The sequence below is a fragment of the Muscardinus avellanarius genome (assembly GCF_963383645.1).
Source record: "Muscardinus avellanarius genome assembly, chromosome: 11".
Lineage (NCBI taxonomy): Eukaryota > Metazoa > Chordata > Mammalia > Rodentia > Gliridae > Muscardinus > Muscardinus avellanarius.
In genome coordinates, this window is record NC_137797.1 from 6,910,476 (window position 1) to 6,938,363 (window position 27,888).

General features: G+C 51.8%; 1 protein-coding gene across 2 annotated transcripts; it reads left to right on the forward strand.

Moving 5' to 3' along the window:
* Window positions 1-2,798: 2,798 nt before the first annotated feature.
* Window positions 2,799-27,854, forward strand: POLDIP3 (DNA polymerase delta interacting protein 3; the record flags this gene model as incomplete). Of its 2 annotated transcripts, XM_080706397.1 has the most annotated exons (9): window positions 2,799-2,857; window positions 14,529-14,919; window positions 15,489-15,575; window positions 17,291-17,386; window positions 20,288-20,467; window positions 20,946-21,023; window positions 23,043-23,172; window positions 26,632-26,698; window positions 27,677-27,854. In XM_080706397.1, the coding sequence occupies 9 exons, from the start codon at window positions 2,799-2,801 to the stop codon at window positions 27,852-27,854; spliced, it is 1,266 nt and encodes a 421-aa protein (XP_080562523.1). The 2 variants fall into 2 exon arrangements, with proteins under 2 accessions (XP_080562523.1, XP_080562524.1); XM_080706398.1 differs by lacking the exon at window positions 15,489-15,575.
* Window positions 27,855-27,888: the final 34 nt, after the last annotated feature.

Genomic DNA, 27,888 nt, shown 5'->3' on the forward strand with positions numbered 1-27,888 from the left:
GCCCCTGCCTCTCCCCGGTCAGCACTTCCCACCCACAGAGTGGGTCGACGGGGCTGTCACCGGGAAGCACAGCGACCATTTTGAAACAGGGTCTCACTAAGTTGTGGAGGGCCTAAGTAGCTGAGGCTGTGGGTGAACTGCGATCCTCCTGTCTCAGCCTCCTGAATGCTGGGTTTTACTTTTTGTTTATTTATTATTTATTTATTATAAATAAATAAAAGGTCTGGGGGTATAGCTCAGAAGTTGGAAGAAGAATGCTCCTGGGTTCAATCCCTAGTGCAAAAAGAAGTTAATAAGCCAGGCGTGGTGCCGCACGCTTGTAATCCCCGTGCTTGGGAGGCGGAGACAGGAGGATCGCGCAGGTTTGAGAGACCCTGTTTCCAAATAAAAATATAAAATAGGTCTGGGAGTGTAACCCGGAGAAGGCCCCTGGGTTCCACCACCAGTACCTCAAAAAAAAAAAGGAAGTTAATAATAGTAATTGAAAGACCCCCGAGTGGTCTTTCCCTTAGGAATGGAGACCCCGGAACCCAGAGATCAGTCCGAGACCACAGGATGCAATAGCATGAGGATTTTATTAAAGAACACAGATACCTGTGGGCGGCAGAGTCTGCACAGAGACTTGCGCGCCCCTGGTCTTTTTCAGGGGGTTTTTATAGGGGCAGCGGAAGGGGGGTTACAGAAGCAGAAAAGCATTGTTAGCCTAGATACAGAGTTGTTATTGGTCCGGGTAACTAGGGAACAAGACGACCTCCATCATGAGGTTGTTTTGGCCTTTACTTAATAGAAAATTGTATAGGACATACGGTAACGGTCTGTTCTGCCAGGAGACTGCAAGCGAGCAGTTATGCTCCCACTCTTCCTGTTTGGCAGGCTTACTGACTTTTGAAACCCTCCACAGCAGCAACTCTATCTTCCGGGTTCAGATTTAGGTTAATCATGGCTTCGCTTTAGCTAAGCTGAGCTAGGGTCTTTCAGTAATAATACCACAACAGGCAAAATTCTAGGCACATTATAAAAAGCATGAAGGAAACAGAATTTATAATTAAAAGACACATAATCCAGCATGTGAGCACCGAATCTAAGTTCCTTAGAAGACAGCATCACGGGGGTGAGGGTTTGCCCAGGTGCCAGGTACTGGAGACAGTCCCAGCCCTGGCGCCGCAGACCTGGGCTCTGTGGTCGTGGAAGTGTCCCCAGCAGGCAGGACTGACCCTCAGCAAGGCATGCAGGACGGCCGGGCGCGGTGGCGGGCGCTCGCCATCCCAGCATGCGGGAGCTGAGACGGGAGGGTTGCGGCTTGCGGACAGCCTCAGCTACTTAGGCCCTTTGCAACTCAGTGAGGCCGTGTTGCAAAAGTAAAGAATAAAATAGGGCTGGGGTGTAGCTTGGAGGTCGAATGCCCCCCGGGTTCCATCCCCAGTACCATAAATAAATAATAAGTAAATAAATAAATAAAATAAAATCCAAAACACTTATCGTGTGTGTGTGTGTGTGAGAGAGAGACTGGATTGAACTCAGGCATTCTACCACTGAACCATGCCCCCCTTTTAATTTTTTTAACTTCTGAAACTGAGAGGCTGGCCTCCACTCTTCCTGAAGTTGCCATCGTCCTCTCAGCCTCCCAAGTACGGGGATTAGGGGCAAGCACCCCACGCCCAGCTCAAGTTATTTTTTTTTTTTTGCAGGTCTGGGGGTGGAACCCAGAGGTATTTTACATCCGAGCTACACCCCCAGCCCTATTTATTATTATTATTATTATTATTTTTTTTTTTTGCGGGTCTGGGGGTGGAACCCAGGGGCATTCGACCTCCGAGCTACACCCCCTGCCCTATTTTTATTCTTTATTTTGAAACCGGGTCTCACTGAGTTGCAGAGGGCCTCACTGAGTAGCTGAGGCTGTCCGCGAACTGCGATCCTCAGGTCTCAGCCTCCCGAATGCTGGGATTACAAGCGTGCGCCACCACGCCCGGCTTCTATTTTTTATTATTTTGAAGCAGGGTCTCACTGAGTAGCTGAGGCTGTCAGGGAACCCGATCCTCCTGTCTCAGCCTCCCGAAGGCTGGGGTCACAGGGGCGCTGGGGCTCCACCAAGAGTACAACCGCAAATACACAGAGATAGGTACTGAGCTGACCACGCAGTGAGCCTCAGCAGAGGCTGCGTGTACTCGGCCCGACGCCCCTCACACGTGTGCACGAGCGTATCACCAGGGCGGGCGGCCCGCAGCCCTCTTAGAGACCTGCTTTTGGAGCAATTTGGGGTCGGGCAGATCGCTGCTCCCAGGCATCCCGCAAAGTAGGCGGGTCACCACAGGGGCGACCTTTACCCGCTCAAAAATTCGTCTCACATTAGCAGTGAGGACTCGGGCGTCACCCCGAATCGTTATTTTCCTTACTCATAAGTTTAAGGCATAAAGAGCGGCTCTTGTTACTACCGGGGTAATTAATTCCGTTCTTATTTCACCCACGGTGACGATCATGGTGACCGTTGAACTCACTCCTCATCTCCCCTCTGAGTTTTATCTTTTGTATTTTTCATTTTTATGTCGTTTCTAATTTTAATTTTTCGGATGAGAACAAGACTCCGCGGTGCTGAGACGCTCCGTATGCAAATAAGAAGCCCGTGCCGCTAAGGCTCACGGGTAGCGCCCCGCCCCTTCCGGGCTGGGCCTGTTTGAGCTCTCGCGAGAGTTGGCGGGCCGGACGCCGGAAGCAGCTCGTCGCGCCGTCGCGGCCGGAGGGGCGGGCTCGTGGGCCGAGGGCGTCTGAGCGGTTCTCCGCTGGCTCGGCGGCCCAAGATGGCGGACATCTCCCTGGACGAGCTCATCCGGAAGCGCGGGGCGGCGACGAAGGGCCGGTAAGCCGCCTTTGTGCCCCGGGGGTCGGCGTCCGCGGCCCGGCGGGGCCGGCGCGGAGGAGGGAGCGCGGCGGGGCCTGCGCGCCGCCCCCTGGCCCGCCGGCCGCCCATTGGCCGCGCCCGCCCCCTGGCCGGGCCGCCGCGGCCGGCGGGGAGCGCCGCCTCTGTGGACACGGCGGAGCGCCCGAGCCCGGCTCGGCCGCGTCCGGCCTCGGCGGCTGCTTTTGCGGCGAGGCTGCCCGCGCCCCGCCGGCGCCCCCGCCGCCCGGCCCGGCCCCCGCCGCAGCCCTGCGTGGCGGCCCCGCTCACCCCGGCGTGCTCGCCCGCGGGGAGCCGGGCGCGTCGGTTCCTGGCGGGGCGGCCCGGCCGCGACCACCGACCGGCTGGCGGGGTTTGCCGCTGCGGCCCCCCAGACCCTCGAATGCCCGCAGTCACTCTGAGCTCTCGGGAGTTCACCTGTAGGGAGAAGTGGGGACTCTCCACACACGTTAAATAAGTTTCCATGCCTTTGCACACAGCCAGCTGGGAAGTGTTACTGTGTGCGCAGACATTCCTTCAACGCCCCCAGGCCTGTGGCGAGAAGATGCTTTCTCTCGACGTCTGAAATATGCTCGCACCCCCAACACACAGCATCCACCACAGCTTCTCCCCTCACCACTACGTGTTTACTTTTTAGACTGAGCTGCAGTCCAGTCCCTTTTTATTCACTATTATTATTATTATTATTTTATTTTATTTTATTTTTTTTGGTGGTACTGGAGGTGGAACCCAGACGCTTTCTACCTCCGGGCTATACTCCCAGACCTATTTTATATTTTATTTGGAAACAGGGTCTCACTAAGTTGCTGAGATCCTCACTAAGTAGCTGAGGCTGGCTTCGAACCCACGTGATCCTCCTGTCTCAGCCTCCCAAGCGCGGGGATTACAAGGGTGCGCCACCACGCCCGACTTTATTCATTATTTTGAAATAGAGTTTCAGTAAGTTACCATGGCTGGCCTTGAACCTGCGATTTTATTTCAGCCTCCCTAGTACTGGTATTACAGGTATCCACCACTTGGCCAGGCACTTTTTTTTTGTATTGGAGATTAAAACCTGGGGTATTTAATCTCTGAGCCACACCCTAGCCCTTTTTTTTTTTTTTTTTTTTTTTGAAATGGGTCTTGCTAAATTGCTGAGGCAGGCCTTGAACCTGGTTTCTGGTTTATAGCACCTGAGCAGTTAATGTATTTATGTATTTATTTATTTATTTATTTACTTACTTATGTACTGGAGATGGAAACCGGGGGCATTCTATCTCTGAGCTACACCCCCAGCCCTATTTTTTATTCTTTATTTTGAAACAGGGTCTCACTGAGTTCCAAGGGGCCTCACTAAGTAGCTGAGGCTGTCAGGGAACCACAAGCCTCCCGTCTCAGCCTCACGAATGCTGGGATTACAATTCCACCACACCTGGCTCTTTTATTTTTTATTTTTTCTTTCTTTTTCTGGGGATGGAACCCAGGGGTATTCTATCCCGAACTACACCCCCAGCCCTATTTTTTATTCTTTATTTTGAAACAGTCTCACTGAGTTGCAAAGGGCCTGAGTGGCTGAGGCTGTCTGCAAACCGTGATCCTCCTGTCTCAGCCTCCGGAATGCTGGGATTACCAGCGTGCCCACCACGCCCTGCTCTGAGCAGTTTCCTCAGCTGGGCCTTCGTCCTTCGGGTGACTGGTGTGGAGTTGGTGCTGTTACTTCTGGATCCAGAGGTTCCTTCAATAATTGCTGAGTGAACCACTTCCCAGGACTTGCTCTCTGGTGTGCTCTCTTGGTTCTGTCGCGTCCATTTGGGCTGTACAGCTCTGGCCTTGATGCCTGCAGTGTTGTGTGGACAGTGGTGGGGACTTGAGGGGGTGGGTCCTCAGGAGGAGTAGGGGTCATACAGCTGGGCTGGCCCCTTCCCAGCATGCACCACTATGGGTTCTGTGCCCTTGACCAGGCAGCTTCTGAGCTGGGCTTGTTCTTACTTGTAACAGTATTCCTGACAGGTGGTTAGAAGGATTAAATGTTAAGAATGTATATTTTTAAAAGTCTGTATATCATTGCAAATGAGGACATGCTTCTGTTCCTTTAAGGAAACAGAGGGGGGGGGTGCTCCAGGGGACAGAATAGATAAGGCGTGGGGGGGCTCCAGCATCAGATTGCCAAAGTTCATCTTCCTGCTTCTCCTTTCCAAATGGTCTTAAGCCAGTTGCTTAACTGTCCTGCCTTTCTTTCGTTATGTGTAAAACTCATCAAGACTGAGTATTAGTCTATGCAGTGAGCGCGGAGGAAACTGGAGAATGGCTGTCTTCTGGAAACTCCCGTTTGTTTCTCCTGGACAGCCAACAAAAAGGAAAACTAGATCCGGACTCTGTCAGGATATGTGAGGTGTCTGGACAAATTCCAGTACGTGAATGTCACTTCGCACAGTACATATGTGTGTTTATGCATCCCTAGGAGTCGCTTTTCTGGACACTTTGGTTTTAATGTTGCTTGGATATCCCAGGAAGAACCTTGTGCTTAGTAACAGGAAAAAGCCATGACCACCCCAGAAGCTACTTTCCTCCTCCTCTTCCCCCTCCTCCTCCTTTTCTTTTTCTTTTCTTTCTCGCTCTCTTTTCTTTTTACAGTACTGTGGGTGGAACTTGGGGGTTCTACCTTTGAGCTACACCCCCAGCCCTATTTTTTCTTTATTTTGAAACAGGGTCTCACTGAGTTGCAGGGGCCTCACTAAGTACCCGAGGCTGTCAGGGAACCTTGATCCTCCTGTCTCAGCCTCCTGAATGCTGGGATTACAAGCGTGCGCCAACACGCCCCTTTCCTCTTCTAAGTGGAAACAGCAAAGGTGGATCCTGCAGCCATGTACTAGCTTGCTGGCCCTGTGGCCCGAGGGCAGCAGGAATAGAATGAGCTGGTTCTCCTGAGCAGCCTTTCTTTTGTGTGTTCCTTTCACCTGGTAAGTCAAGAAGAGGGTCAGTCTTATTACCTGGGCTTCCAGTTAGTCATCAAGAGATTAGTGAAAGTTCTAGACATGGAGAGCTGGTTTGAGTTCACTTCATCCAGGCCTTGATGAGCCCTAGTCCTTGCCCACACATCTCCTGACTTCCCGTGTGAAGGACAGAAGGCTGAGGCTTTCCAGGGCAGCACTGAGCGTCACCTGCAGCATAGACCTGCCCTGCATCTTGACACCTGCCTGGAGACATGAGAGTATCCCTGGGTTAGATGAGGTAGCACCTAGCTTTGGGTTTAGTCTACCTTGGAGGCCGCCCACTGCCTCCAGCTGGTTAAAGGAGCAGTACTGGCCAGGCGTGGGGCGCGCGCTTGTAATCGCAGGAGGATCGCGGTTCAGGGACAGCCTCAGCTACTCAGTGAGGCCCTCCGCAACTCAGTGAGACGCTGTTTCAAAATAAAGAATAGAAAATAGGGCTGGGGGTGTAGCTCAGATGTCCCTGGGCCCCCTAGTACCACAGAAAGAAAGAGAGAAAGAAAAAAGAAATTAGGCTGGGGTATAGCTCAGAAGTAGAATGCTTCTGGGTTCAGGGCCCAGTGCTCTTCCTCCAGAAAAGGTGAAGTGCTCCGGGTGGTGGCGGTGCTGGTGGATGTACTTACTTCTTGATTCCTTGTTGAAATAAGATAAAGATAATAGGAGGGTAAGGAGGAGGAGGAAATGAATTGTTACCCAACTTGGAGAGAAAGAGTTAGCTTGGTTTTTTTTTCCTACTTCCCTTCATCAAGAATTAGGTTTGAAGCCGGGCGTGGTGACGCACACTTGTAATCCCCGCGCTTAGGAGGCAGAGACAGGAGGATCGCAGCCTCGCTGGCTTAAGAGACCCTATTTCCAAATAAAAAAAATATAAAAAAAAATAGGTCTGGGAGTGTAGCCCGGAGATAGAAGGGTTTCCAGGAACCCCAGTACCACCAAAAAAAAAAAAAAAAAAAGTCTGGGAGTATAGCCCGGAGGTAGAAAGCCTCTGGGTTCCACCCCCAGTACAACCAAAAAAAAAAAAGAAGAATTAGGTTTGCCTGGTGGAATAGACTTGTAATCCGTGTTATTGGGAGGCTGAGACAGGAGGATCGAAGATTTGCAGCCAGCTTCAGCTACTTAGTGAGACCATCTGTGACTTAGTGAGACCCTGTTGCAAAATTAAAAAAAATAGGGCTGGAGGTACAGCTCGGAGGTAGAATGCTCCTGGGTCCCATTCCCAGTTTCACACACAAACACAAAAAGGAGAATTAAGTTTAAAGTGGGCATGGTGGTGCATGCTTATGATCCCAGAACTTGGGAGGCTGAGACAGGAGGATCACAGATTGGTGACCAGCCTCAGCTACTTAGTGAGGCCCTCTGCAACTTACTGAGACCCTGTTTCAAAATAAAGAATAAAATAGGTCAGGGGTGTATCTCAGAGGTAGACTGCCTCTGGTTCATTCTCCAGTGCCACACACAAAAAAGAATTAGGTTTGAAAATGAAACATCTGGCCAGATGTGTGATGGTGAATGCCAGTAATCCCAGTACTTGGGAGGCTGAGATAGGAGGATCTTGGTTCGAGGCCAGCCTCAGTTACTACTCAGTGAGGTTCTTTGCAACTCAGACACTGTTTCAAAATAAAGAATAAAGCTGGGGTGTCGCTCAGAGGTAGAATGCCCCAGGTTTCATCCCCAGTACCGCCAAAAAAAAAAAAAAAAAAATAGGAATGGGAGTATAGCCTGGAGGTAGAAAGCCTCTGGGTTCCACCCCCAGTACCACACACACAAAAAAAGGAATTAAGTTTGAAGTGGGCGTGGCAGTGCATGCCTAGCCCAGAACTTGGGAGGCTGAGACAGGAGGATCACAGGTTGGTGACCAGCCTCAGCTACTGGGGTGTATCTCGGAGGTAGACTGCCTCTGGGTTCAATCCCCAGTGCCACACACAAAAAAGAATTAGGTTTGAAAATAAAACATCTGGCCAGATGTGTGATGGTGCATGCTGGTAATCCCAGTACTTGGGAGGCTGAAAGAGAAGGATTGCAGTTTCTAGGCCATCTTCTTTAACTTAGTGAGGTTTCTTAGGAACTTAGCAAAACTCTGTTTCAAAATAAAAAAGTAGGATTGAGGGTGTAGCTTGGAGGCAGAATGCCCCTGAGTTTGCCCAGTAGAAAGAGAATCATCTGCGTGAGACTTGGGTAAAGACAGGTGAATTCAACCCTTCTCTCTCTGTAAGTGACCTGTGCACAGACATACTGTGATCCAGAAACCCCCGTGGATTAAAATCGACTTTCTATAATCCAGGGCCGAGTCTTAGAGACTGGATCTGTCCAGAGCCAGCTGCCTCCCCTCCACAGTTCCTGGAGGCAGCGAATCGGCCGGGGCCCGCTCTTGGCAGGACCCTGTGGAGCCCCAGAGGACGGCGCAGCTGCAGAGCTGCACTGGTGCTGGTGTTCCCAGAGGCAGGGCAGTGAGAAGGCCACTCGGACCGCCTCCCTCCTCCCCTTTCCAGACACAGGGTGTCTCTTAGGAACATAAGTGGTCCTGATGGTGGGAGGTGAGACGGGAGGCCCCCAAGGGGGTTGGCTTTGTTAGGAGCCCTCAGCAGTTCACAGGCAGGAGGGGTAACATAATTGACTCTGTGTTTTAGAGACCTGCCCCTGGCAGGAGTGTTTATTTGAAAAATTCCTGATGACTAATGCCTGCCTTATACCCAGTACTGCTGCCTGCTGGGATGAAGAGCTGTCTTTTCATGCAGGAAGCAGAGCCAGGATTCTAAAAAGCCCTAACGCTGAAGCCCCTAAAGCTGTTGATGAAAGGTGCCGAAACTGAAAGGCCTGGTGTGACCAGTGCATAGAATTCAGAAGTGCGTGCTCACTCCCACCAGGAGTGGCTACCACCTCTGCTGCCAGCACCTCCCTCCCGCAGATGTCTCCTTTCTTGTAGTTCAGATGCAGCCCTGTACTTGTAACTACTGCAGCACAGAGGACAGCCCCTGGATCCCATCACCTGGCGGTTCTGAGCCGCCTACTGTGTGAGTGCAGGAGTTGGCAAGGCACAGCTGGGTCAAAGCACAGCGCAAGCTGGGCATGGTGGCTTACTTGGGAGGCTGAGACAGGAGGATCGCAGGTTCTAGGCCAGCCTCAGCAACTTCGTGAAAGCCTGTTTCAAAATGACATAGGACAGGAGTAGCTCAGAAGTCGAACACCAGGTTCAATCTCCATTGCCATAGGGGAAAATAAATGCCAGCACAAGAGGTCTCAGTGGATGATCCTGCATGGTGCGCTCACCCTCTGCTCGCTGGAAAGCGCTGCATCCCCAGTTATGACTGGCGCCCTGAGGTCTCCTCGGGTGGGGACAGTACTCACCCTTAGCTTTCCTTTTTTTAAAATATGTATTTAATTATTCACTTTGCAGTACTGGGGATGGAACCCAGGGGCATTCTACCTCCGAGCGACACTCCCAGCCCTATTTTTATTGCAGAGGGCCTCACTAAGTAGCTGAGGCTGTCCGCGAACCGCTGTCTTCCTGTCTCAGCCTCCCGAATGCCGGGTTTCAAGTATGCACCACCGCACCTGCCTAGCTTTCTTTTTTCTTTTTTTGTTTTAATTTTAAAGGGGATAGTAATTTACTAGAATGAAAATAGACAATAATAGGGGAGATTATTTTGGTTTGATTCTTTGAGTAATGGAATCTGTTTCCTCATTTATAAAATGTGGGCAGTAACCTTGTTCACCAGGTTGTTGTGAGGTTTAAGGGAGGTGTGTGTTAAAATTTGGCAACCTGTAGCGTGTGCTCAAAAAGTTCCATCACTTTTTTTTGAGCCCTAGCCCCTCAGATTCTGGGGGTTGAAACCAGGAGTGCTCTACCATTGAGCTAGGTCCCTGGCCCTCTCTCTCTCTCTCTCTTTTTTTTTTTTTAATTGCAGTACTGGGGATTGAACCCAAGGGCATTCTACCTCTGAACTAAAGCCCCCAGCCCTGTTTTTATGCTTTGTTTTGAAAAGGGGCTTACTACGAGCCGGGTGTGGTGGCGAGCCGGGTGTGGTGGCGCACGCTTGTAATCCCCGCGCTTGGGAGGCGGAGACAGGAGGATCGCGCAGGTTCGAAGCTAGCCGCGCTGGCGTAAGAGACCCTGTTTCAAAAACATAAAAAATAGGTCTGGGAGTGTAGCCCGGAAGAAGAAGGGCTTCCAAGAACCCCAGTACCACCAAAAATAAAAATAAAAATAAAAATGAAAAGGGGCTTACTAAGTTGCAGAGGGCTTAAGTAGCTGAGGCTGATTGTGAACCTCTGATCCTCCTGTTGCAGCCTCCCAAGTACTGGGATTACAAGCGTGCGTCCCCACGCCCGGCTCGCCATTTGTTCTTAATGTGGTTGCCGGGCGTGGTGGCGCACGCTTGCAATCCCCGTGCTTGCGAGGCTGAGACAGGAGGATCGCACAGGTAGGTTCGAAGCCAGCCTCAGCTACTTAGTGAGGCTCTGTTTCCAAATGAAATATAAAATAGGTCTGGGAGTGTAGCCCGGAGGTAGAAAGCCTCTGGGTTCCACCCCTCAGTACCACCAAAAAAATAAAATAAATTAATGTGGCCGTAGCTGGCATAGCTTATCAACCATAAACTCTTGCAGAGTCTGGAAATTTCCTTAGAATTCTCAATACAACACTTTGAGCAGCCATTGCTGATTGTCGGACAGGGAAACTCTTTAGGAACAAGTTAAAGACTATAGAAGCCTGATTCCCGTGTGTGTGCGTGTGTGTGTGTGCGCACACGCACGGGTGTGTGTGTGTGTGTTTCAGGGGATTGAACCCAGGGACATTTTACTCCTGAGCTACGTCCCTAGCCTTATTTTATTTATTTTGTAAGAGGGTCTTACTAAGCTGTGGAGGGCCTCACTAAATTGCTGAGACTGGCCCTGAATTGGACTCTTCTGTCTCCGCCTTCCAAATACTGGGATTACAAGCTTGTGCCACCATGCTTAGCTCCAGCTCTATCTTATGTGAAGGTTATTTCATACAGAATTGGAGTAAACCAGAAAACTTGAATCCACCCCTTTCTCCATTTTCTATTCAGGGATATAAAATTTATTCTCAAGAATCCCCTGTTAGCAGGCATGGTGGCACACGTTTTAATCCTAGTACTTGGGAGTTTGAGACAGGAGGGTTGCAGGTTCACAGCCAGCCTCAGCTACTTTCTGAGGCCCTTCGCAACTCAGTGAGACCCTGTTTTTTTTTTTTTTTTCTTTGTGGTACTGGGGGGTGGAAAGTCAGGGGCTTTCTAACTCTGGGCTATACTCCCAGACCTCTTCTATATTTTATTTGGAAACAGGGTCTCACTAAGTTGCTGAGAGCCTCACTAAGTACCTGAGGCTGGCTTTGAACCTGTGCCATCCTCCTGTCTCCGTCTCTCAAGCGTGGGGATTACAAGCGTGCACCAACATGCCTGGCCACCCTATTTTAAAATAATAAGAAATAGAACTGGGGGTGTAGCTCGGAGGTAGAATAGCCCTGGGTTCAATCCCCAGTGCCACAAAAAAAAGAAAGAAGAAAACCCATTCTTAGTGGCACCTGGTGCCACAAGCCCGTAATCCCAGTACTTAGGAGGCTGAGATAGGAGGATTATAGGTTTGAGACCAGCCGCAGCAGCTTAGGGAGTTCCCTCAGAAACTTAGACCCTCTTTCAAAATAAAAATCCCTGGGAGTGTAGCTCAGAGGGTATAGCTTGGAGGTAGAAGGCCCCTGCACACGAGGAGAATAAGATGTGAGCCTGAGAGCAGCAGCATGCCAGGATCCCTGCGGGTCCCTGCTGCTCAGAGCCTGGAGCCCTGCTGCAAGGTCTGCACAGGTGGGGGCGCGGGTGTGCCCCTAGAAGTCCTGTGGGAGGTGCTGCTTGGAAACAGATCATCCTGGCGCAGCTCCTCAAACGCCCTAATGGAAGCTGTGGAATGCTCTGAATGCCCCGAGGAGGGCCTCCCCTGGGGACAGGGCAGCGGAGGCTTTGCCAGAGTGATACAGGAGAGAGGGGCCGGGCAAGCTAGCCACCTCCCCAGCTGTCCACTTGACAACGGAGCTGCGAGCTGTGGGCTCCTCTGCAGTTAGCAAGAGAACGCCCTTGACAAACTGCTCTCCTCAGATCCCCGGGGCAGCCCTCGCCTCCCCAGGCACTCTGGGCACTCGGTGGCGTTTGGCGTCCACAGACTTTTCCTCTTCCGCTCTAGAGTCGAGTGGTGCTGATTTGGGTGTCTGCGTGCCACCCCTCCGTTTGCAGGACCTGGAGGCCTTTGGTTATTTGATTGTCTGGCCAGAGCCTGTGCTTCAGAGGCTGCTCAGTAAGGGAAGGCCTGGGTGCTTTCCACTAGCCCTGGCTTCATGTGGGTACTTGTGCAATGAATCCTTCCCCTTTTATGAGTAGGACTTGAGTAGCAGTTCTTGTCTGAACCCTAGCTTGTTTTTGGCTTGATGGGCATCACCAACAGAGGTGAGAGAACTTTAACTTTGTTAACAAGCCAGCTGTTAGCCAGGCATGATGGCGCACGTTTGTAGTCCCAGTACTTGGGAGGCTGAGACAGGAGGATAGCAGGTTTGGGCCAGCCTCAGCTACTTAGTGAGGTCCTGTTTCAAAATTAAGAATAAAAAATAAACCCGGGCATGGTGGTGCCCGCACGCTTTCAATCCTGGCATTCGGGAGGCTGTGACTGGAGGATCGCGGTTTGCGGACAGCCTCAGCTACTTAGTGAGGCCCTCTGCAACTTAGTGAGACCCTGTTTCAAAATAAAGAATAAAAAAATAGGGTTGGGAGTGTAGCTCAGAGGTTATATGACCCTCGGTTCCATCCCCAGACCTGCCCCCCCCCAAAAAAAATGTATGTATGTATGTATGTATGTATGTATTTTTGTATGTATGGCTGGACTCTGCCAGAACCTGGATCTTGGGTTTCTTCTGTGGCAACCAAGGAGAGAAATATCTGTTGTTTAGAACCATCCAGTTTATGGTGTTGTGTTATAGCCCAAATGGACCAAGGCAGGCTGAATGCTGTCAGAGGTAATAATAGCACAAAGGAGGATCATCTGGGAAGAATCAGAGAGGGTTTCCCAAAAAGAAGACAACTGACCCGCCAGGTGTGGGGGCGCATCCTTGTAATCCTGGCATTCTGGAGGCTGAGACGGGAGGATGGGAGGATTGCGGTTTGAGGACAGCCTCAGCTACTTAGGCCCTTCACAACTCAGTGAGACCCTGTTTCAAAATAAAAAGTAAAAAATAGGGCTGGGGTGTAGCTTGGAGGTACAATGCCCCTGGGTTCCATTCTCAGTACTGGAAAAAAAAGACCACGACAACGACATTGACCCAGGAGTCCCCTGGAGAGTGCCTGGAGTGGTTATAGTGGCTGGAGAGCGAGGCCTTGCGGGGAGCTGCCTGAGGCAGAAGAAGCCCCCAGTCCCCTTTATTTACTCTCAAGTTACTGAACGGCAGAAAGAGAATGAGGAGCCAGGCATGGTTGCGCACACTGTAATCTCAGCATTAGTGAGGCCCTCCGCGACTTAGTGAAAACCCTGTCTGAAAGTAAGGAATAGAAAAAAGGGCAGGGGTATAACTCAGAGATCGAATGCCCCTGGGTTTCATCACCAGACCCACAAAAAAGAAAGAGAATGAGGCCTGTTTGATGGAGTTTAGTTCATTTACAATTTTAATGCCTTCTGAAATTTGACGTTTTTGTTATTGCAGAGAAAATTGTATTTTGCTTTTCTACTCTACTGTCTTTATCTTCCTTCTAGTCTTGTGGCTGAGACCACCCGTTGGCTCCTTGGTTCCAGCAGGAAGTGTTTGCCTGCGTTGGAGACACCTTTGTTAGTCGTGTGACTTGGCCACTCCTGCTTCTCCCACTGTAAAACAGGCATAGTGGGTGCCTCCAGCGTACTGCTGGCTGATTGAAAGCGGGCATGTGGAAGAGCTTTGGAAAGAAGTTTTTGTCTGGATGGGGTTATGATATTTGGGGGATTTGTTTATTTTTTGTGATTGGCATTGTTTGGAAGTTACTGTCTCAAAACACCTGGTCTGGGGAGCACAAGAATTGTAATGTTGTGGTGTAGTTTGGCGATAGAAGGCCCCTGGGTTCCATTCTAGTACTGCAAAAAAAAAAAAAAAAAGCAGTTCTTCAGAAGTTTCTTAGGCCGGGCGTGGAGGCACACGTTTGTAATCCCAGCATTTGGGAGGCTGAGACTGGAGGATCGTGGTTCGCGGACAGCCTCAGCTACTTAGTGAGGCCCTCTGCAACTCAGTGAGACCCTGTTACAAAATAAAGAATAAAAAATGGGTCAGGGGTGTGGCTTGGAGGTCAGATGCCCCAGGGTTCCATCCCCAAACCCGCAAAAAAAAAAAAAAAAAAAAAAAAAAGTTTCTTAGGCTCCACCAGGACTTAAACCTCTAATAAGATACTGGCCCCTGAAAAAGGAATGAGCCCTCTTTTCTCCTCCCTGCCTAGCCCAGAAATTTTCAGACCCTCAGTTTTGTTTATGCAAAATTAAAAGCCATGAAGCAGGCAGGAGAGCAGTCTATGTGGGCTTGTTACTTAGGCACAGGCAGGAAGCTTTCGCTTTCTCTAAGACCTGCTCTATTCCCAAGTTCCTAGGCTGTCCTCCACGGTCTCCTGGTAGTGTCCAGATCCGCTCACTATTGGAGTTTGTATTTGCAGGCTTAGCGCCAGACCCGGAGTTGGAGGTGTCCGCTCCCGGGTTGGGATCCAGCAGAGCTTTCTCAGCCAGCCGACACGCACAGCCACCTTCCAGCAGCGATTTGATGCCCGGCAGAAGATAGGCCTCTCAGATGCCCGGCTTAAGCTGGGCGTCAAAGATGCCCGGGAGAAGCTTTTGCAGAAAGACGCGCGGTTTCGTATCAAAGGGAAAGTGCAGGATGCCAGAGAGATGCTGAATTCCCGTAAGCAGCAGAGCACAGTGCCACAGAAGCCCCGCCAGGTGGCTGATGCCCGGGAGAAGATCGGCTTGAAGAGGAGCGCCCCGGCGGCCTTCGCGAGCCCGCCCGTTGGCACAGTGACCCCTGCCCTGAAGCTCACCAAAACCATCCAGGTGGGTTAAGGCTTCAGTCACAAATTCTCAGGAAGCTGGGAAGAAATTTAGGTAGGAAGACTTGGGGTTGGGCAGGAGTGACTGGGCAAAAAGTAGTTCTCTTAGGTGTTGGCACAGCGCTTGCTGCCCACAAAGGCCTTTTGTGCGCGTTAACCGCACGAGGAAGGTGAGGTAGCATCTCTGTAAAGGGAAAGGGAGGCCTAGGGCGGTGAAGCCACTTCCCCAAGTAATAGTGGAGGGAAGAGGGGAGAGGACGAACATTCTGAGCACGAGAGGTTCTGAGCAGTGAGACCCTTGCCCGAGATTACACAGCCAGAAAACAGAAGGACCAGGCCAGCGCCTGCGCCTCCACGGCCCCACCTCCGCGGGCGCGCCTGGTGTCCGCGCAGCCACCGGGCCGAGGTCAGTGTGCAGCCCCATGCTTGCGTCCCTGCGGGGTCTCTGGGATGACGATGTACTGTGTCTGGGCAAGTCACCGCCCCGCCCCCCAGTAAGACACAAGTTCAGTGGCCCTCACTCAGAATCGTGTGGGCCCTGTGGGATGCATTGTGACCACTGGGTGTTTCTAGGTCCCCCAGCAGAAGGCCATGGCGCCACTTCATACCCATCCTGCTGGGATGAGGATCAACGTGGTCAATCACCACCAGGCCAAACAGGTACCTGCACATCGGCATATGCGTGCTCTCGTGAATGGTTTTGTGTGTTGGGGAGAGGTGCTGGGGACTGAACCCAGCTGCCTCTGAGATATCCCTAGCCCTACTATTATAATTTATGTGTTTATTTAGTGGTACTAGAGATTGAAACTAGGGGCGTTCTACCTCTGAGCTACACCTCCACCCTTATTTTATTTTGAAGCAGAATCTCACTAAATTGTGTAGGGCCTCACTAAATTGCTGAGTCTGGCCACAAACTTGTAATCCTCCTGCCTCAGCCTCTCAAGTCCTGGGATTACAGGCTTGGGCTACTACACCTAGTTTTATTTTGAAACAGGATTTCACTAAATTGCTGAGGCTGGCCTTATACCTATAGTCCTCCTATGTCAGCCTCCCAGTTAGTAAAATTATAGCTATCTACCACCACACCTGGCTGCATGCATGCGTTTCGATGAAGCCTACTTAGGTGCATTGGGTAAGGCATGGCCTGAGGCTTCTAGCCTAAAGTGTTGGAGAAGGGAGTTTTTTGGCTTGTAATTTCTGAGTTTTAAGAAAAAACTTCTTATCCAGGTGTGGTGGCACGAAGCCTATAAACTTAGTATTGGGAGGCTGAGACAGGAGAATCACAAATTTGAGGCCAGGTGTAGCAACTTAACAAGACCTTACTTCAGAATAAAAAAGGGGCCAAGGTATAGCTCGGAGGCAGGATGAATGCCAGAATGCCTGCTGGGTTCAATCACCAGTGCCAAAAAAGGAAGGAAGAGATTTCTTAATGGGAGAGGGGAGGCATAAATGATAGATTTTTTTAAACAGGTCTGGGGATGGAACCCAGGGGCATTCAACCTCTGAGCTACACCCCCTGCCCCATTTTTTATTCTTTACTTTGAAACAGGGTCTCATTGAGTTGCGGAGGGCCTCACTAAGTGGCTGAGGCTGCCGGGAACCTGCATCCTCCTCTCTCAGGCTTTTTTTTTTTTTTTTTTTTTTTTTTTTTTTGGTGCTGGTACTGGAGTTCCTGGAAGCCCTTCTATCTCCGGGCTACACTCCCAGACCCTTTTTTTATACTTTTTAAAATTTGGAATCAGAGTCTCTTAAGCCAGCGCGGCTGGCTTCGAATCTGCGCGATCCTCCTGTCTCCGCCTCCCAAGCGCGGGGATTACAAGCGTGCCCACCACGCCCGGCCTGTCTCAGCCTCTTAAGGACTGGGATTACAAGCGTGCGCCATGGTTCCTGGCTGATCAAACTCTGTAGGATTTGGGTTACTGCTGTAGGCCAGATTTCCTGGGGTGGGATTTATTTCTAAGTTAAGATGTCGCGTTACTCTTAGGTCATGTGGTGTTTGATTTGATGATGGACTGCATACACAGCAGCATATATAATGTAGCCTAGTGGTGTGGTTGGAAGTACACCGTGTGGTGTTCACACAACAGGATCGCCTCATAACCAGTTTTGCACCCTGTTGTTGAGTGACACGTGACTATAAACAAGGAGCTCTTTGATGGGGTTATCTACTTACAAAGACGTGCTTAAGATGTGCCTTTTTATTGGGCCTTGAGGATAGAACTCTCCCGTCAAGGCTGGTTTCCCCAGGCGCCTGCACCCCTGCCCGCCTTCTCCCTTGAGCCTTTGCTTCCTCCAGCATCATTTCCCTTTTGTGCTAGATCTGGATGTCTGTTGAGGCCCGCGTGCCACGTTAACTTACATTTCTTCATTCTCAGAACTTATATGACTTGGACGAAGATGATGATGTTATAGCGCCCATTTCTGCTAAACAGATGAAGTTTGCAGCCTCAGGCAACTTCCTCCACCCCACGGTATGGTGTTTTTCTTTTTCTTACATTCACTGTGTTTATCTGATTAGGTGGATGGGAGAAGTTGTGGAGGAGAGGGACTTCAGGTGATTTGGGGTGTACGATTTTCAGAGCTAGAGGTTGTTTAACCCCTTGGTTTTAAAAATGTGGAGACACGTGTCCAGGGATTTTATCAGAGTCCCACAGTGAGTGAGGTACAGCGCTGACTTCCAGGAGCTTTGGTGAGACCACGAGGGAAGGTGTGTGGCTCAGTCTGTTATCTGCTGCTGCAGCAGGACTGCAGGGAGGACAACTGTAAACAGGAGGTGTTGGCTTGGCTCACTGGTCTGCGGGCTGGGAAGTCTATGCCCAAGGGGCCACCGTGGGCACAGGGTCCTCTTGCTGAGTCATGAGGCGGTGGGAGACCAGGCGAGCATGTGCAGGACAGAGGAACCAGGCCAAACTCATCGTTTTCTCAGGTGTCCACTCCCCGATAACTAGCCCATTCCTGCGATAATGGCCATGATCTATTCACGCGGTCAGAATCCTCGCGTCCAAAGCAGCTCTTGAAGGTTCCACCTCTTAATTTGCTTACTATGAAAATGAAATTGCATCGTCAGTTTTGGAGAGGACATTCAGACCAGAGCAGTAGTAATCCCATCGGGGATCTCATTTTCCTTGTGGCAAGACATTGTGCGTGCTCCCTGACCTTCCACGGTCAGCATTTCGGGCCTTGTTGTAGATTCTGGGTCTGTGGGCTTCAGCAGGTGCAGTCTGTGTGCAAGGAAAGCTTGCGGCTGCATGCTGGTCAGACGTGCTCCCAAGGAGTAAAGGCATCGGTGAGCCCCTGGGAGGCAGCGCCCAGGCCAAGCAGAGCGGCGGGGCCTGCCCGGCCAGCTCCTCACTGCCAGCACCTCCTTTGTTTTACCTTCACAGGCCCAAAGACTCAGCTTAGTCACCACCCTAAGTGTGTGGACCACTCTCAGGTGCTGATCAAGTTCTTAGAGGGCAGTATGAAGCCGAATGATGCCAGTCTGTTTCTTTCTAAAGGGACCGGGCTGCTGGGTGTGCTGGTGCACATTTGCGATCCAATTATTTGGGAGGCTGAGACAGGAGGATCACAGGTTCGCTGCCAACTATTAGCTGGCTCAGTTAGTGGCTAACTCTAATAAAAAACAGTGTGTTACTTTATTGAAGATTCCTCCTAGCCCGTAAGGTGCGTGTGTTTATGCTCATTTTGTGGATAAAGAAGCAGGTACATAGATGTTAAGTAAACCTGCTCAGTGTCACCCAGATTATGAGCTCCTGGGGCCACACGTGTAACCATTGAGTTGTCCCGGCCTCTACACAGAAAGCAGCCTGAGTAACGTGGAACTGGCATGGGGAGGAAGCCTGCTGCGCTCACTGCCCACGTTCTGCTCCCTCTGGCTGCTGTGCCCGCCCTCCTCTCCCTGGGACAGTGCCTACCCCTGTCCTAAGTCAGCAAGGGCACCTTGAGTGTTATAAAGAGCTCTAATAAAGTGTTACAATAAAGAGTGTCCGTCTTTCTTTCTTAGACATGTTAATACAGGGGAGTTTGTTTCCGAGGGACTGCCCCCCAGTTGGGGTAGGGACTGTTCTTGGTGGTCTGCACCTGCCAGCTGTGCCTGCAAGTCTCTGAAGTCTGGGAGCTGAGGAGGCCACGGGCTCCTCAGTTTGGGCTGTGTGTGTGTCTGTGTGTTAGTTACTGGGGATTGAACTCAGGGGGCACCCCCCCCCACCCAGGGACATTCTACCTCCGAGCTACACTCCCAGGCCTATTTTTTTTTTTTTTTTTACTGTTTTTATTTATTATTTATTGGTGGTACTGGGGTTCCTGGAAGCCCTTCTATCTCCGGGCTACACTCCCAGACCTATTTTGTACTTTTTATTTGGAAACAGGGTCTCTTAAGCCAGCGTGGCTGGCTTCAAACCTGCGCGATCCTCCTGTCTCCGCCTCCCTAGCGCGGGGATTACAAGCGTGCACCACCATGCCCGGCCACTGTTTTTATTTTTGAAAAATGATCTCACTGAGTTGCAGAGGGCCTCACTAAGTAGCTGAGGCTGTCAGCAAACCGCAATCCTCCAGTCTTGGCCTCCCAAATATTGGGATTACAAGCATGTGTCACCATGCCTGGGTTGGCATTCTATCTTTGAACTACACCCCAGCCCCGTTTTATTTTTTATTTTGAAAGGGTTTTGCTCATTTGTGGAGTGCCTAAGTTGCTACATCTGGCCACAAGTCTGTGATCAGCCTCCCATGTACTGAAATTACAGTCGTGTGACGCTGCACCTGGCTGTTCTGGGCTTTTTTTTTTTTTTTTTTTTTTGTAATGTTGGGAATTAAACCCAGAGGGATTCTACCTCTGAGTTATACCCCCAGCCCTATTTAATTTCTTATTTGGAAACAGGGTCTCGCTAAGTTGCAGAGGGCCTCACCAAATTGGCAAAGCTTCCCTTGAACCTGCAATCCTCCTGTCTTGGCCCCTCAGGTTCTGTGATTACAAGTATGTGCCACCATGCCCGGCTCTGGACCTTCTTATGAGCTGGTGATCATTTCTATTACAATAGAAACTTCTCTAGGAATTAACTTGACTTATCTAAGAACTAACCTCAGGCTTCGGCTAGCCCCAGTTTGTAGGGTTTTTGGGAAGTCGACTTGGTACAGGCTTCTGTTTCCAGGTCCAGGCTGCGGACGCTTCCTGCCCAGCACTTGAGCACAGTGGAAAGTGCCTTCTGCGGTCACACGCCTGGGCTGTGTGCTTTCTCTCCTCCTGCCCTTTCCCTACAGGATGCCCCGGGCAGCCGGCAACCTTTTTGCTTCAGACCCCTGATGGACTCTGTGCCCCGCGGGCTCCTTCACAAGAGTCTGTCTCTGCCGCTCAGACTCCTTTCTGCTTCTCGTAGGCTGGGCTGAGCAGTTCCAAGCTCTCCGTGTCCAAGGCCCGCCCTCTCACCAAAGTGGTTCAGAACGACGCGTACACTGCTCCTGCTCTTCCCCCGTCCATTCGAACAAAAGCCTTGACCAACATGTCTCGGACACTGGTGAACAAGGAGGAGCCCCCCAAAGAGCTGCCCCCTACTGAGGTGAGGTGGAGGCGGAGGCGGCCTCCCCAGTCGAGTAGCCTGTGCGGTGGTCAGTGGGTCCTCACAGCAGCCAGTGGGCAAGGCGAGGCAGGCGTGCCACTGCACTTTGCAGATGAGCAAAGCTGGTCCCAGGGACCCTGTCCTCACCCACCGTGTGGAGGGACACGGTAGAGGGTTCCAGGAGGTGAGCTGCTGTGAGTGTGAGGGGAGAGTGTCTCTGCGTCTCAGAGCCTGGGCGGCTTAACGATCAGGCCGTTTGGGCTCCTGGGTCTGGAATATGGTAGCATTCCAGATACGGGCCTGCGTATTTGGGGAATGAGGGTCTGTTCCAGAGCTCAAGGAGTTAGGGCGTGATGGACATTGGGGTCTGAGGACCCCATTGTGACGGCTCTGCATGGAGCTTCCTCCTGGCCACTTGCTTGTGCCGCGTGAGTGCACGCCTGCCGTTTGACTCTGGTAATTCTCTTGTCTCTGGCAGCTTGTTCTCAGCCCCTTGGAAGGCACCAAGATGACTGTGAATAATCTGCACCCTCGAGTCACTGAGGAGGACATCGTCGTAAGTGCCACCACCGCACGCCACTCTAGCCGGGGATGATGGCGTGTTCTTATAATCCCAGTACTTGGGAGGCTGAGACACAAGGATGCAGGTTTGCGGCCAGCCTCGGGTTCTCAGGCCCTCCGCAGCTTAGTGAGATCCTGTTTCAAAAAGTAGGACTGGGGGTGTAGCTCAGGGTAGAATGCCCCTGGGACCAATCCCCAGTATCACACACAAAAAAAAATACATAGCTCCCTAAGACCAGGCTCCGGTTGATGGTTTGCTAGAGCTTGTAGTACTCAGCATGTGGTCTTTATGCTTGGGCCTAGATTACAGCAGAATACAGAGCACACCCAGCACAGGGAGGGGCAGGCAGGCGCGGTCTTGGGGTAGCCAGCAGAAGCTCCCGGAGCCCCTGGGGGCCAGCAAGTTGTGATGACATGAAACCTGGGACCTCGTGAAAGATGCCGAGCCCGGAAGTTTTGTTGGGGGCCAGCTTCTCAGACGACATTTGCCCGACATCTACTAGATTCCATCCTCTGCAGATGTTAAGCTTAAATGATTCTGTTTGCGCAGTCTGGGCACAGCGGGTTAACCTGTCGAGAGCGTGGCGGGAGCCCTCCTGAAGTCCATGTTCCCAGAGGCCCGCCTTGGACACGCGCTCAGGACGGCAGCCAGCCAGTCCTCTTCACTGGCTCCTGCACAGCTTCTGGGCTAGAGCCTCCACGGCCGAGCCTTAGGGCTAGGGGACAGCTATGCCATGATGGGTTCTAAGTGGGAGCCTCAGGTGCCTCGATGGCGTCCCTCTCTGCCTCCGTTAGGGGTTTTACCTGATTATTCATCTTGTAAGAGCAGTGAAATGGATTGGTTGTGTCAAGGTTGGCCCCTCCAGGTTGCTTTCTTGGTCCACGTCCTGTCCATGGTGGTCATGGGCCAAACCTGAGCCAGGGGCTGACAGCAGCTAGGACCTCCTCCCCACTTAGGCACTCAGAAAAGCCGTTCTGTAGAGACACAGGTGCCCTTGAACAGTCGGGTCATACAACGGATGCCATTGGAGGCTGCACCGGTCCCTGTTGCCGCTCTGAGGCTCTGGAACAGCCGCTCCAGCGTCGTGTTTGTTGGCCCTGATTGTGGAGGGATTAGAACCAGCGGCTGCGGCTGCCTCCTCCTTCAGCAGGCACAGTGCTGCCAGCAGTACACGCAGGAGGGGAGACGAGGCTGCTCCGGGGCACACTGGCTGCCTTACAAAGAAGTAAAATGTTTTTTTTTTTCTGATTGTAAACGTAATACTAGAGCTGGGTGTGATGGTACTTTGGAGCCTAGACAGGGTTGAAAGTTCAAGGTCATTCTCAGCCCTGAGCAACTTCTTTCAAGTTTCTTGCCGTCTTTAAAAAAAGACAAGGACTGTGTAGCCCATGCCCTCGGAGAGGCTGGGGAGGCTCAGCTGAGCATTTCTGGAGCAGTGCTCGCCCCTTGTGTTACTGGCCAGGAGACGGACCCGAGAGAGCACTGTATGCAGTGTGTGGGCTACAGTCCTTGTCTTATTTTCAGAGACGGCAAGAAACTTGGAAGAGGTCACGCAGCTGACAGCAGGCAGTCCCAGGGACCAAGCCCGCCTGTCTGATGTAGAATGCCAGCAGTGTTGGTTTTGCTAGGACTCAGAAGTCTACACCCTGGGGAACCCTCAATCCATTCAGCCTATGGCCAGCAGTCTTGTTGGATAGAATCCAGACTTTGTAGTCTGACAGATTCCCAGGTGACATTGGCTGCTGTCTCTCCTTGGTGTGCCCACACCGCCTTTCTCATGGCAGCTCTCAGAAACTCCAGGCCACGCTGGGGTGGCGGTGCCGGGTGCTGAGTGCTGGTGGGGCCTGGTGAGGCCCGGGCGCGGGAGGCGTGTCAGCGCAGACCCTCCTCACCCACACCGCTTGTCCTCACGGGTCCCGGGCGAGAACGGATCCCTGCCAGCCGGCGCGGCCACAGAGCCCTTGGAGCGTGGCGGCAGACAGGCAGTAGTTCTCACCCGCCTGTCCTCCACAGGAGCTTTTCTGTGTGTGTGGAGCCCTCAAGCGGGCGCGGCTGGTCCACCCTGGCGTGGCGGAGGTGGTCTTTGTGAAGAAGGATGACGCCATCACTGCATACAAGAAGTACAACAATCGGTGTCTGGACGGTGAGTTTGGGAGGACAGCCACCTGACGCTCCCAGCCTGCCTGCGGTCAGGCTTCTGCGGTGGGGAGGCCTCCTGTGCTCCACACAGGCAGGGGTGTGCAGTCTCTGAGCAGTGTGGACCTGTGGTTCAGCCTGAAGTCCAGCGGGAGGGAAGTGCCACCGCCTGCCCTTGCAGGTCGGTGCTGGCCTGCTTGCGGCTAGGGCGGCCATTCCTCAGAAGCCTGGCCCTGCGGGAGGGGAGGGGTCCTTGTGCGGAGACTGCTCAGTCTGCTCGGCATCCTGTCTGCCCCGTTGCGTTCCGGGGTGTTGCTTCAGTGCTTGTTCTGGACCACCCATGGGGAAGGGGACCAGTGCTTGACTGGTGTTTCCCTGATGGCTAGTGATGTCGAGCATCTTTTCCTGTACTTATTGGCTCTTTCTTCCTTCCTTTTTTTTTTTTCTATATTGGAGGTGAAATCCAGGGGGATTCTACCTCTGAGCCCCACCCCCAGCCTATTTTTTATTGTTTATTTATGATTATTAATTTTTTTTCTTTTGGTGGTACTGGGGTTCCTGGAAACCCTTTTACTTCCAGCTAAACTCCCAGACCCATTTTATATATATATTTTTTTAAACAGGGTCTCTTAAGCCAGCGTGGCTGGCTTCAAACCTGCGCAATCCTCCTGTCTCAGCCTCCCAAGTGCTGGAATTACAAGCATGCACCACCATGCCTGGCTTTATTCTTTATTTTGAAACAGGGTGTCACTAAGTAGCTGAGGCTGTCTACAAACCATGGTCCTCCTGTCTCAGCCTCCTGGATGCTGGGATTATAAACGTGCACCACCATGCCTGGCTCTCTTATTTTTTCTTTTTAATTTTTGGTACTAGAGATTGAACCTAGGGGCATTCTACCTCTGAGCTACATTCCCATCTTGTGTGTAACACACACACACACACACACACACACACACACACACACACACACACACACACACACACACGAGACATTCTGCCTCTCAGCTACCAGGCCTGGTTTTGTTTGTTTTGGCGCTATTGGGAATGGAACCCAGGGGTATTCTACCTTCAAGTTACACCCCCAGTTCTATTTTTTCTTTTGAAACGGGATCTCCCCGAGTTGCAAAGGGCCTCACTAAGTAGCTGAGACTGGCCACAATCCTGCCATCCTCCTGTCTCAGCCTCACGGGTACTGGGGTTACAAGCGTGCGCCACCATGCCCAGTTTTGTTTTATTTCTTATTTGGAAATGGCCTAAGTTGCAGAGGGCCTCACAGAAGTTGTTAAGGCTGCCTTTGAACCTGAAAACCTCCTCCTCAGCCTTCCAAACACTGGTATTACAGACATGCGCCACCATGCCCGGCTTTATTTTTTATTTTGAAGCAGGGTCTTGCTAGGTTGCTGAGGCTGGCCTGAAAACCTGTGATCCTCCCGTCTCAGCCTACCAAGTACTGGGATTATAGTTATGATCCACTACACTCAGCTTAATTTTTTGTTTTGAAAACTGAGTCTTGCTAACTTGCTGAGCCCAGCCTTTTTTTTTTTTTTTTTTTTTTTTTGAGTACTGGTGATGGAACCCAGGGGCCTTCTACCTCTGAGCTACACTCACTCCCAGACCTATTTAATATTTTATTTGGAAACAGGGTCTTACTAAGTTGCTGAGAGCCTCACTAAGTAGCTGAGGCTGGCTTCGAACCTGTGTGATCCTCCTGTCTCAGCCTCCCAAGTACTGGGATTACAAGCGTGTGCCACCACGCCCGGCTATGTTTTAATTTTATTTATTTATTTATTTATTTATTTATTTATTTATTTATTTATGGTGGTACTGGGGTTTCTGGAAGCCCTTCTACCTCTGGGCTACATTCCCAGGCCTATTTAATACTTTTTTATTTTTGGAAACAGGGTCTCTTAAGCCAGCGCGGCTGGCTTCTAACCTGTGCGATGCTCCTGTCTCTGCCTCTCAAGCGCGGGGATTACAAGCGTGCCCACCGTGCCCGGCCATGTTTTTCTTTTGAGAGAGTCTTGCTAAGTTTTCCAGTCTGTCCTTGAAGTTGGTGTCTTCCTCCTTAGCATCCTGGTGGCTGGGATTATGGGCTGTGCCAGCCGCCGGGCTTCCTCGGCATTTTCTGGCTTCCCCTTTTATCCCTTCAATGAGCTTGACATTGTGTGTCTTAAGGCTGTCGAAGGGCTACAGTGTGCCTTGTAATTTTTTTTTTCCTTTTCGGTACTGGGAATGGAACCCAGGGCCATTCAGTCTCTGAGCTACACCCCAATTTTTTATTCTTTGCTTGAAACAAGGTCTCACCAAATTGCAAAGGACCTCATTAAGTAGCAGAGGCTGCCCGTGAACTGCAGTCCTTCTGTCTCAGCCTTCCAAGTGTTGGGGTTACACCACACCCGGCTTATACCTTGTAATTAACCAAAACCCATTTCAGATTAACAGTAACTTAATTCTCAGAAGAGAGAGAAATACTACTCCTGAACAGCTTTGTTCTCCCCCTTTCCTGTGTGTGGCTGCCGTTGCTTGTCAAGTCCGTCTGTGTGTGTGGTGCTGAGCCAGGCCTGTTTGCCCACGCACAGCCTGCCCCTCAGTGAAGTGATGGGTTCTGCAGAAGAGGAGGATTTAGTCACAAGCCAGCCAAGTACAGAGGCTGGTTCAAGCTCCCTGAACAGAGGACAGGGTTCAGGGTACTGAGGGAAGGAGGTGGCCTCAGGCGAGGGGGGAAGGCCACTGGAGGTTAGGGAAAGTGAGGTCGCCAGCCGCCCGCGTGTGCGTAATCAGACGACGGCTCTTCGTGAATGCACGTTCAGAAGTGGTCGATCAGAGGGTCGTTTGCCCTGTGATGTCCAAACGCCACTCCGCAAACACCTGTGCAGGCCCTGCTGAAGGCTGCTGGCTCTGGCAGGTTTGATGTACCTCCAGTTTTCTGAAAAGAGCTTAGGCGACGGCTCCATCGCGACCCACAGTCAGGTGTTAACTAGTGAAGGCATGCTGGTTTCTTGCCAGCGGTGTGACCTCGAGATCTGGAGTGGAAGAAGGTAACCAAAAGCAAGTGGGGCAGGCCGGGCAGTGGCGTGCGCTTGCAGCCCAACGCAGGGGAGGTGGGGTCGTCGGCTGGGAGTCGAGGCCAGCCTGGGCAGCCTACCAAGTGCCCGCCTCAAAAGTTTAAAAAAAGGAAGCCAGGAGGTTTGTTCTGGTTTTCCCTCCACTTCATCCTGCGGGGGGCGTGATGGGCAGGGGCACATGCAGAAGTGACCCATGGTGACAAGGGGGCCGGAGAGCACTGACGGTCTCCCAGGGCCTGCCCCGATCTGAGCTGCGCCTCAGGCTGCCCCTGGGTAGGCCTCTGACATCAGAGTGCTGGCTTGCCTGGCACCTGTGAGCCAGAGCTCCCACCACGGGGGCGCCTGGCCCTCGGCGGGGTGACGGGTCTCGTGGCACAGCCTCCTCCTCTTTGGCTTTTCAGGGCAGCCAATGAAGTGCAACCTTCACATGAATGGGAACGTCATCACCTCAGACCAGCCCATCCTGCTGTAAGTCCCAGAACCGGGCAGGGGGCAGGGCTTTCCGCCTGGCCACTGCGTGCTCGCCTCTTCCCGGTGGGTAAATCGTGTAGTCACAGCTTTCTTCCATCCCAGTATTCTGTTTCCTCTTTTCTGATAGTAAATGTTCCAAGTGGTTTGTTACAGTTTCCTAGGGCACATTCACCTCCTCCTCAGCCTTCTGACTTAGCAGCAGCGTTCAGACCCCACGACTGCATCTTCAAGTGAGGAGGATCACGGGGCCACCGCAGGGCCTTTGGAGCCTGACGGGCATCACATGCTGGGGCTGACAGGATGGTTTTTAGGGAGGTCAGACTTGCCCGGTGGGTGGACAGCTCAGGGCAGGCCTGAAACGGATTTTGAGACTTAGCAAGACTGGGATTTGAGCCGGGCGTGGTGGGCATGCTTGTCATCCCAGCACTCGGGAGGCTGAGGCCTGGGGATCGCGGTTCACAGACAGCCTCAGCTACTTAGTGAGGCCCTTTGTAACTCTGAGACCCGGTTTCAAAATAAAGAATAAAAAATAGGCTGGGGTTGTAGCTCGGAGGTAGAATGCCCCTGGGTTCTACCCCCAGTACCAAAAAAAAAAGACTGGATTTGAACCTGGGTAGCGGTGTGAACCATCCAAGGTGCCAACAGCCTTCTGGGATTGTGTTGTACAGTGTCTTCTAGAGTTCTGTTCTGTGAGCTGGTGAGCTCGGGAGTCCTGGTCTGAACAGAGCTAAATCACTTGTTGCTCTTCCAGACTTCTCCTTCTGCTTGAAATGCCAAAGCCTGTTGCCACCCAGGAGGGCATGCAGCGTTTCCTAAATGTAAACTCCACAACATAGCACACAGGCTGCGTCTGTTTTCTGAGAGAAAAACGAGAGGTGGCTCCCAGATGGGATGGGTGAGGGGAGCGAGAGCAGCCTGGGCCCTGCGGCCTCTGACCAGGGCCTGCCTCTGCCCTCTGCCCTCTGCCCTCTGCAGGCGGCTGAGCGACAGCCCCTCGGTGAAGAGGGACAGCGAGCTGCCCCGAAGGCTGGATTCTGCGCCATCCTCCAGCCCTCCTGCCGAAGTGGACCCCGACACCATCCTGAAGGCGCTCTTCAAGTCCTCAGGCGCCTCTGTGACCACACAGCCCACAGAATTCAAAATCAAACTTTGAGGCGAGGGAGGCAGCCAGAAGCGGGCAGAGGCGG